Genomic DNA, 10010 nt, shown 5'->3' on the forward strand with positions numbered 1-10010 from the left:
CAACTAACAGAAGCAAAGTGCAATGAATTTAAGACGGTGTACACCAATTTAAGCCATTAAGCAACAATCATTTTGATATATCTATCAAATGGTACTTTAAAAATGTTATTAGCAATTTCCAATTTTTTGTCAAACAACAAAAGGATGAATATTCTTGTCACTCTTTTTTTTTAATGACGAAGCAAACATTTAATATTGCCACTTAATGAGTGAACTGAACCCAAAGTTTAACACAGAATTTGAGTTATATTATAAGATAGCTTTATATGACACATTTAAAGCTAGGGTTGGTAATCTTAAGAAACCAGCAAGAGTACACTACATTTAAAAAATGATCCAACAGAAAAATACAACCCAGTGTTGCCAACTCTTTTCTAATGAAAGTAGCAGCACTAGCTCCAGAAGTCACTAAATCTAGCGAGAAAGTCGCCAAGTCGGCATCACTTTTTTTGAAGAACACTAACAACTCAAGCTTTAATGTAAGCTTTTTGAGAAGGTATGAACAACTGTTGATACAGTCCATAACTCATACAGTTCTTCTCTGCTCGATCTGCCTCCAGTTGGTCGTTCTGTGGCTGGAACACGACTGCCGCTACCAGTACACTGAGGATCTACTCCAACACGTCCGCTACGGCCTGATGGACGTCCCCACACTGCACCACCTTGCCCGTAGCCACTCTCTGGTCCAGTCCAGCCCTACTGCTGCCTCCCTCGTGGAGGAGGCTCTGGACTACCACCACGCCACCTTCGCCCAGCCCCTCCGCCAGTCGGCCCGCACCCGGCCCCGATTCCAGTCTCTCACCCTCTATATAATTGGCGGGCGGAAGCGGGAGGTGAGCAGAGTCAGAGAGCTGCGGTACTTCAACCCGGCCGCGCAGGAGCACGTACGCGTCGCCGGTGGGTCGAACTGGAGCGAGCTGGCGCACATGCCCACCGGGCGCAGCCACCACTGCGTGGCCGTAATGGGGAACTTCCTGTTTGTTGTGGGCGGGGAGGTGGAGCACGCCACCGGGAGGACGTGTGCTGTAAGGACTGCTTGTCGATACGACTCCAGGGGAAACTGTTGGACTGAGATAGCCCCCATGAAGGCCTGCAGAGAACACTTTGTCCTGGGCGTGCTGGGTCAGTACCTGTACGCGGTGGGGGGCAGGAACGAGCTGCGGCAGGTGCTGCCCTCTGTGGAGCGCTACTGTCCCAAGAGGAACAAATGGATGTTTGTCCAACCCTTCGACCGCTCACTGTCCTGCCACGCCGGCTGTGTGGCTGACAACCTGCTCTGGGTCTCAGGTATACAGCGAGAAGGAAGACGGACTCAAGACACTCACACACTCTCACATATGCATCACATCTACCTTGATTCTACACATTAATATACATGCATAGACACACTCTTAACATGTAGTCCAGATAGGCTATACACTGCTTTATGCACATTTGTGCCAAAATCTTTTGCTGTCTGATAAAAGCCAACGGTGTTGTTCCTTTGTGTTCCAGGTGGCGTGACAAACACAGCTCAGTACCAGAACCGACTGATGGTGTACGACCCAGACCAGGTAACTGTGAAGTGATGAGGTCTTTTACTGTATTAAACAGTACAGTTCTGGAAGTGTTTACAAGAGCATATCAGAGATTTTGTGTATTTTATCCTATTATACTTAGTATATTATATTACTGCTGACCATATTCCAAATCATACTGTAGAGTTTCATATTTTTAAAGCTGCTTGAATCAATATTTTCATATTAATGAATCAATGAATGGATGTAATGACTATGTGTAGTGTGAAAAATGGCGCTCTTAGTGACGGGCCCACAGAGATTTATTATCGAACTCTACAGTTCCCTTCAGTTCTATGGAGCTTTTTAGCGTCTTTCAGCTCATTGTTTTGTTTTTACGGCCTGAAACTTCAAGCTCTGTTATACTCGCGCTGGCACTGCAGATGGCGCGCAAGCTACGAGTATGCACAAAGGTGCTTATGCTCAATGGGCTGTTCGTTGCAGTAATCTCTGAATACAAATAATATTCTGTGAAGAAGCAAGAAGTCAATGAATGTTAGCGGCAAAACGGCATGAACCAAACTCCTCAGTGCCTCATGGACATACTTTATCACCTTTATACAACCCCAGTAAAGAAAGTATTAAATGTATTATAATGAAACAAAGGTTGAAAGGTTCAATATCTTATAAACAATTTGATTTGGCCGGCAAAATATTTGTAGATTTCTAAGATCTCCGGCTTTTAAAGCCTTTAAAAACTAACTGACCGTCTTTCTAATTCATAATTTTACTTCATAATTTAAGTTATTTGCTTTTATCTTATTGTGGCATTCATGTCTGAAAAGCCCTGCGCGCAGCGGGCGCATAGTTACAAAAATTCAAAGGTGAGCAACCAAGCGCTTCGTCAGTTTGCGGAGCCTTCGCGCTCCATGCACAAAACGTGACGGCGTCATTTTTGGCTCGTGCACCCTCGCGCCAGGGACAATACGGCGAGCACAAACCATAGCTTTAATGTTTTGGTTCAGTCTCACTGCTCTCATCAGCACCGTTTCCAGCAGCAGCTTTTTTAGCTGCTAAAGAGCAGATATTTCCCTCAGGAGTTGGTAGAGACCAAAACAGAGCTAAAAGAGAGTGGATATTAGTCTTAACATATCTGCTGGTTGTGTATAGATAACTGTCTGCTAACATTTTTGCCATATCAGCTAGTAGTATAAAAATATGTCCGTATCGTGTTTATAGCTTGTTGCGCTGCCACCAAGTGGCCAAAGAATTAATAAAGGTTTAAATGTATTTTTATTATCTTCCACGCAGCCAGTTGATTCAGTTCTATACATAATGGGTCGAAACTCCAGCAACACCTGTGATGTCAAGAACAACTTTACTGTCAGACCAACGTGTTTGGGCTTGTGGTCATCATCAGGGTCTGAAATCAGGAGTAATGATCAAGACAAATTGTTTCTTCCTGCATTGCACAGACGATTCGAGCAGCGGTGCTACCAGTCATCAGTGTCTGGTCTGATGTTCTCAATACTAAAAGTGTTGCTATAGTTTTGACCCCTTTAAAACTGCTTTCCCTTCTCCACGCACCTTGCAAGTAGGTGAATTTGTGCCAGAAACTCCCACGCTAATTCAGTTCCGTGCAGTCAGTTGTCAGATTCGTTTCCTCGTCTTTCCTCATCTGAATAAGGGTTTAAGGATAAAGGGCATCCTCATAGTGTTCACATTGTAAAGGCTTCTAAGACAGGCAAGACAGTCAAGATTTGGGGCTGTATAAACAAAACAAAATGGCTTGACAGTTAATGTTAGGTCTGCATTATATTTTTTGTCAGAGTGATATTATTGTTGGGAGGTGATGCAGTGCATACTTTTACAGCATCAATGCAACAATAATGTCCTTTTTTTTCCAGAGAATGAATGCAGACATAATGTGTCGCTGTGATGGATTAAACAACAGGCAGGTGTCAAGAGTCTGCTAATTGATTTTCACACCATATGGAAATTAATAGAAACCAATGGCGTCGTGAAAAATAGGAAGACTAGATAAAAAGATGTGTAACTCTACAGTTTACTTTAGAACACATGATCCACAGTAAAGTAATGTATTTGTAGTAAATTATTCATGTTACAAAAAACATTGGTACTAGTCCTTAAATGTAAATCCTCTCAATATTACCTCCACAAGGTTACAACCTACCTTTTATCCTAAATACAAAGTCAACAATCATAGATGAATGTATTCTGTTGCAGTCTTCAGTGCATCACGGATGTGAATTAAATATCATTTCTGTATTTGCACAGCTAACTGTAGTGGAATGTATCGAGCTGCAGCTTCTTGTGTTTGTGTTTGTATATGAGGCAGCTGTTAAAGGGGGCTGGATCTTGGTGTATATAGTATGGAGGTATGCAGTGTGTGTATATGTGTATAAGGTGCGCATCCATATGGGCCTGTGTTTGTACACGTTGGCGTGGAAGCGCGGGGACGAAGGAAGCGAGCGAAAGAGAGAGGGGAGAGTCTCATTTGTATTCACCATGAATCTACATTCACCTGCCAGAGCAACAGCAACCCCCCACCCACTCTACCCTCAACAGATGGCCACCCGTCAGCTCCCAGCAGACACACACACACACGCACACACACTCTCATTCTCTGCCTCAATCAAACACACACACACTGACACAAAATAAGCTTCGACACACTTAGTGAAATGAGCAGGGATCCTCGGTGTAAAATGGAGTGGCTGAAACATATGATTAGAAATAGGGAGGGAAGTCATTAGTACAAACCAGAGCTCCAGTGTCACGTTATTTATCTAGCACTGAGCATACATCAATTACCCATGCATGGATATGCTTAAATATTAATCTTCTTATTCATCCTCCTTCCCTTCCCACCCTCTCCGTTACTCTCTCCCTCTCTCTCCGTGCTACATCTCACCTGCCTCTCATCTGCATTGAATCCTTCTTTTCTTCCCCTCCATCTGCTTTTCCCCCTAATCCATTCTCAACCACCACCACCTCCACCTCCACCACCTCCTCCGCTGCCTCCTTTTCAGGACCAGTGGTTGGCCCGCAGTCCCATGTTGCAGAGGCGAGTTTACCACGTCATGGCGGCGGTGAGGAGGCAGCTCTACGTGCTGGGAGGGAACGACCTGGACTACAACAACGACCGCATCCTGGTCCGCCACATCGACTCCTACAACATGGACCTGGACCAGTGGACACGCTGCTCCTTCAGCCTCCTCACGGGTGGGCAAAGTGAAGACACCACACCATGATGTGACCATGCATACACTTCTGATTTGATACTGGGAATGATTAATCAGCTGATAGTTAACCCTTGGTCAACCCTCTGGTCGGCATGTGTTATTTCCATTTAATGTTGAACATCACACTACAAAAATAGCTGCCTAGGTAAGACTTCTATGCAACATATACTCATTTAAAGGAATAGTTTGACATGCACTTATTCACTTTCGTGCTGAGAGTTAGATGAGGAGATTGATATCACCCTCATGTCTGCTAAATATGAAGCTAGAGACCCTTTTAAAGCCAACGTCATGATTACGTCACGGTGTTAGCCTGAGGTAAAACAAAGAAAAAGCAGGAGGCAAACACGAATCACCTCTGAGTACATCGAAAATGACATCTTGATTTGTTGCTGGGTGCCACAATCGATATTCCATACATTTGAGATGACAAACTGTGATTCGAGGCTCTAGAGAGCTACAATATCGACGAAGTGTTTCAGAACTGGAGAGAAAACATTGCAAATAGTTTAGCTTAGCCCTCTGCTAACCGAAATTAGCCGTCGAGGCTGCTGCACTGCAGCGTTGAGCTCATCGCCCATGCAGAAGGCCAAAAAGTTTGTGACCGTAGCAGCCATGTTGAGATCAGTTGAGGAAATACCAAGCACCGCCCACCAGCCGGAGCAAAACTTTCTCATTTTACAGCTAAACCGTACACTACAAGATGATTCTGACAACATTTGAGGAGAGAAATAGGCATTACAGTAACAGAATATTGATTCATATTTGATCAGCGCTGCCTAGTTTGACCGTTTGATCAGAGTTAGCGAGTGATTGACAGCTGCCTCCGTTGGAAGAACAGCCAATAGGAATGCTCGGGCTAGATTTTTTTTAAAGCCTGAAAATAGAGCCATGAGGAGGTGCAGAAGTCTAGAACAATTGAATTACAATATGCTGAAAGGTTATTATGGAATTTTTGCCCAATGATACCAAAAACATTCTGCCTACTGCCACTTTAACGGTAGTTGCTTAACCTTAACAATCTCGTAAGAGTTTCCCCAGTTTGCTGGCTCCCTTCTAGCCACTACTCCCGATAAAAGTTGAGTTTCATAGTTTTAGTCTTAATACATATTTTTTCAAACTTTGATTGTAGCTCATTTAGTCATGAATATCTAATGTTACAGAGAAATATTGGGGTTTTGATGCTAATTTATCTCAAACACAGTGTATTTTTTAATTCCAATGATGTAGTGTATGTGGTGCTTAGATACATGTTGAGTAAAGCTTTCTACTGTGTCCTCCTCTCATTAGATAAAAACACAACATATAATGCCTCCCCGCTTGTCGTATGTAGGCGGTAGGATGATGAATGATAAAAAAAACAACAACATATATCTCTACTGTGGACCTGTGGGCATATTGCATCTATAGCCTCCAGGCTGGTGGAGGTGGGATGGAGTACCACCTCCACCAGCACGGACCCAAAGGCACTAGAGACACAGTCTATCCTGTATATACTTTAGGATGTGGTCGTACTCTCTCATTTCATGTCTTCAATGAAGGCTGACAGGGTTTAAAGTTCAGGTGACTTTACTATTCCTCCCTTCTCCTCTACTCCCGTATGACTTTCCTCTTTTGTTCTCTCCTCCTATGATATCCGCAAAAGTTTAAGACAAAGTCACGGGAAAGTGAACCGGAGCTCAATCTCGGCTCTCCTGTACACTCCTGCCCTTGCCCCATCTTTCTCCATTTATCTCTCTCTCTCTCTCTCTCTGCCTCCCCCGGGGGGACGTGGAAGTCATATTGTCAGAATGCCCTCTGCTCGGCACAGTGAAGCATTGTGTCATCTCTGTCCTCCCCAGGTCAAAATGAGTCCGGAGTAGCCGTCCACGATGACAGGATCTATGTGGTTGGAGGATACTCCATTTGGACCAACGAGCCTCTGGCATGCATTCAGGTGAGAGATGAGGCTTTTTGATTTAGCCCTCAGAACAGTGGTGACGCTTATCAGATGAAGTGAGATGAATTCAGGTATTCTATTGATAATATGCTGTTCACACGGTGAAGTGAAACGGCAGCACACAGACTATAAAATAGCCATTGAATTGAATGAGACCATACGTCTTGTATAGTTAAACAATGAGACAGAGCTCAGACCGTTTCTGGGAAGAATAAGTGTCTGACAGCCTGAACCTACACATGAAGAGTTATGAATAAATAAAAAACAGCAGTGAAGATGTCTGTAACAGGTGTCTTGTTTTAATGCTGCCTTCAATAGCTGTCTTAAATATTGTATTGGATTAAATTAGGGCTGTCAATTGATTCAAATACTTAATCATGATTAATCGTATGATTGTCCACAGTTATCTGTTCAAAATGTACCTTAAAGGGAGATTTTTCAAGTATTTAATACTCTTATCAACATGAGAAGAGCAAATATGCTGCTTTATGCAAATGTATGTATATATTTATTATTAGAAATCATTTAACAACACAAAACAATGACAGATATTGTCCAGAAACCCTCACAGGTACTGCATTTAGCATAAAAATATATGCTCAAATCATAACATGGCAAACTGCAGCCCAACAGGTAACAACAGCTGTCAGTGTGTCAGTGTGCTGACTTGACTATGACTTGCCCCAAACTGCATGTGATTAACATAAAGTGGGCATGTCTGTAAAGAAGACCCATTTTCATTCACATATCTGGAGGTCAGAGGTCAAGGGACCTCTTTGAAAATTCCAGTTTTTCCACACCAGTATTTAGCATAAGTTTGGAGAGTTATTTAGCCTCCTTCCTTAGGTTTTCTAGTTTCCTATGATACCAGTATCTTTATTCTAGCTTTAACATTAACCAACCGAAAAATCGCAAATTAAGTTAATGCGGTAAAGAACTCAGTGCCGTTAAAATCATATTAACTTTGACAGCCCTAAAAATAATTCATGTTTTATAAAACTAGAATAACCACCTCGCAGTTGTATACCTCCGCCAACCAGTCAAGTTGTAGTTTACATCCATGTCTGTCCAAAATGTCATCACTTCACCGTTTTATTCTATTGGACATTTGTGTGAAATTGTCATAATTAGCATATGAATTCTTAAGTGATGGCCAAAAACGTGTTATATGAGGTCACAGTGACCTTTGACCTCCAAATTCTAATCAGTTCATCCTTGAGTCCAAGTGGACGTCTGTGCCAAATGTGAAGAAATTCGCTCTAGGCGTTCCTGTGATATCACGTTCACGAGAATGGGACGGACGTGAGGTCATGGTGATCTTTGACCACCAAAATCTAATCAGTTCATCCTCGAGTCCCAGGGGACGTTGGTGCCAAATTTGAAGAAATTCGATCAAGGCTTTCTCGAGAAATCACGAGAATGGGTTGGACGTGAGGTCACGGTGACCTTGACCTTTGACCACCGAAATCGAATCAGTTCATTCTTGAGTCCAAGTTGACGTTTGTGGCAAATTTTAAGAAGCTCCCTCCAGGCGTTCCTGAGATATTCACATACGGACGGACATCCCTAAAACATAATGCCTCTGGCCACGGCTGTCTCAGAGGCATAAAAAATGGATTGATTTTCAAATATTTCAGTTACCAGAATGTGACTGTAGGGTGGCGAAGAGCATGGTTTGAATTTCATGGTGATAACTTATTTGTCTAACGTCCTTTTCCTGCTCTTCAGTGATGGCAGTTTTATGAGGGATAACCATATATTATTAAATATGTTTCCTCGTTCCAGGTGCTGGATCTGAGCTCAGAGGGGAAGGAGGAGGTTTTCTACGGGCCAACGCTGCCGTTCGCCTCCAACGGGATCGCAACTTGTTTCCTCCCTGCTCCTTACTTCACCTGCCCGAACCTACAGACTCTACAAGTACCCCATCACAGGATAGGTGCCGTCTAAACCACCGATGAACAAAAAAAACCATGAACACCTAACCGGAGAACGGAGGAGCCTCGACTCGACTCTGGACCGTCAGTATTTGCAAACTTGGCTGACAAAAAAAACCTGCTCATAGCAATCGCTCTGGAACCTGCCATCTCACGTCACGCGAGTGTACGGGGATTTCTTTGAGACCCAAATGTAATAACAAAAACTTGCCTGAGCTACAAAAGCCGTGTTATTCTGCAAGCTTCTAGGAAACTCAAACAAAAAAAAAATGCAGCTGTCACAATAACGCAGCATATCTGTTGTATTTCCCCAAAGACTGATTCATGATGTCCAGTGAAGCAAGTTAAGAAAAAAATAACTCCTGAGGGATTATAATTCCCTAAAAAGACACGAACAAAATGCCAATCCCATTACCAATAAGTGACTTGTGGGAAGCGGACATTACTGCATTGGAGTTCAAAGCAACGGTCCTCTTTGTAACCCATTATAGGGCTGTAGGAGCTTTTCTAGCTAAAACCACTGTATAACATGTCCATCAAACCTCTGTAATCACTTTGGTGGCCTGAATAACGTGTGCAGGATGTTGTTGTTTTTTCAAGATATAGAGGACAAAGCCTGTTTTCTCATCGACTCGCATGTATTTTGAAATTACAGATTGGGTTGCTAAGAGCCTGAAGCTGAAGCTCATCAGTGCATATACATATAACCATGCCATTTTTTAAAAAAAGGTAAAAACTACTTGGTTTTTCTGCATCAGCAGTGACACACTACTGTATGTGTGTATGTTATCGACCCGTGTAAGTGAGTGTGACATTGCTCAGGACCTGCGACTGTTTATGTTCATATGAATGTCTGTCCTCATTCAGAGAATATCCCCCAAAAAGTCTCTATATGATATTATAATAATAACACTCCATTGTGCTGATTTTCAAAAAACAAAATCTACTTTAACCAAAAGAAAGAAAATGTCGCTCTGCACTTCCCTCATCTGTCCAAAAAAATGTGTCTGAAAGAATATGTATGGCACATTCTCAGAATAAATAAGCTACATTAATTCATGTGGAATGCGTTTTTTATAAGGACTGTTAATATATCTATGATGGGAAGAAGGTGAATGATAGAGCAGATAACTAAACGCTAATTTAAAGCGTCACTTCCACTGCCTTTCTTCTGCATCTCCAACCACTTCTGATACCGTCGGAGAGAAAGGAATGCAGTGCAGCAGAAAGCCGTTCCGATGGAGGGATGCTTCGCAGTTTGATGAGGCTGGAAAATGACTAGCAATGACAGAAAATGGGACTTGGTGATTGTGGGAGACAGGAGTGAGACTTCATGTGATTAGGTGCAAACTAAAGCCTGAATTGCAAGAGATTG

The 10010-nt window shown here is 42.7% G+C and overlaps 1 protein-coding gene across 7 annotated transcripts in view; it reads left to right on the forward strand.

Moving 5' to 3' along the window:
- Window positions 1-9690, forward strand: part of klhl32 (kelch-like family member 32) — a 35730-nt gene extending 26040 nt beyond the window's left edge. For 3 of the 7 annotated variants that reach the window (XM_037784268.1, XM_037784270.1, XM_037784269.1), the window contains exons 7-11: window positions 561-1287; window positions 1495-1553; window positions 4550-4742; window positions 6604-6698; window positions 8487-9690. In XM_037784268.1, the coding sequence (XP_037640196.1) occupies window positions 561-1287; window positions 1495-1553; window positions 4550-4742; window positions 6604-6698; window positions 8487-8648 (1236 nt within the window). In that variant the 3' untranslated portion in view covers window positions 8649-9690. Of the gene's footprint in view, window positions 1-560; window positions 1288-1494; window positions 1554-4549; window positions 4743-6603; window positions 6699-8486 lie in introns of those variants that run through there. The other 4 variants (XR_005208802.1, XM_037784271.1, XR_005208804.1 and 1 more) reach the window with 4 other exon arrangements.
- Window positions 9691-10010: the final 320 nt, after the last annotated feature.

Source organism: Sebastes umbrosus, chromosome 11 (genome assembly GCF_015220745.1).
Source record: "Sebastes umbrosus isolate fSebUmb1 chromosome 11, fSebUmb1.pri, whole genome shotgun sequence".
NCBI classification, from domain to species: Eukaryota; Metazoa; Chordata; class Actinopteri; order Perciformes; family Sebastidae; genus Sebastes; species Sebastes umbrosus.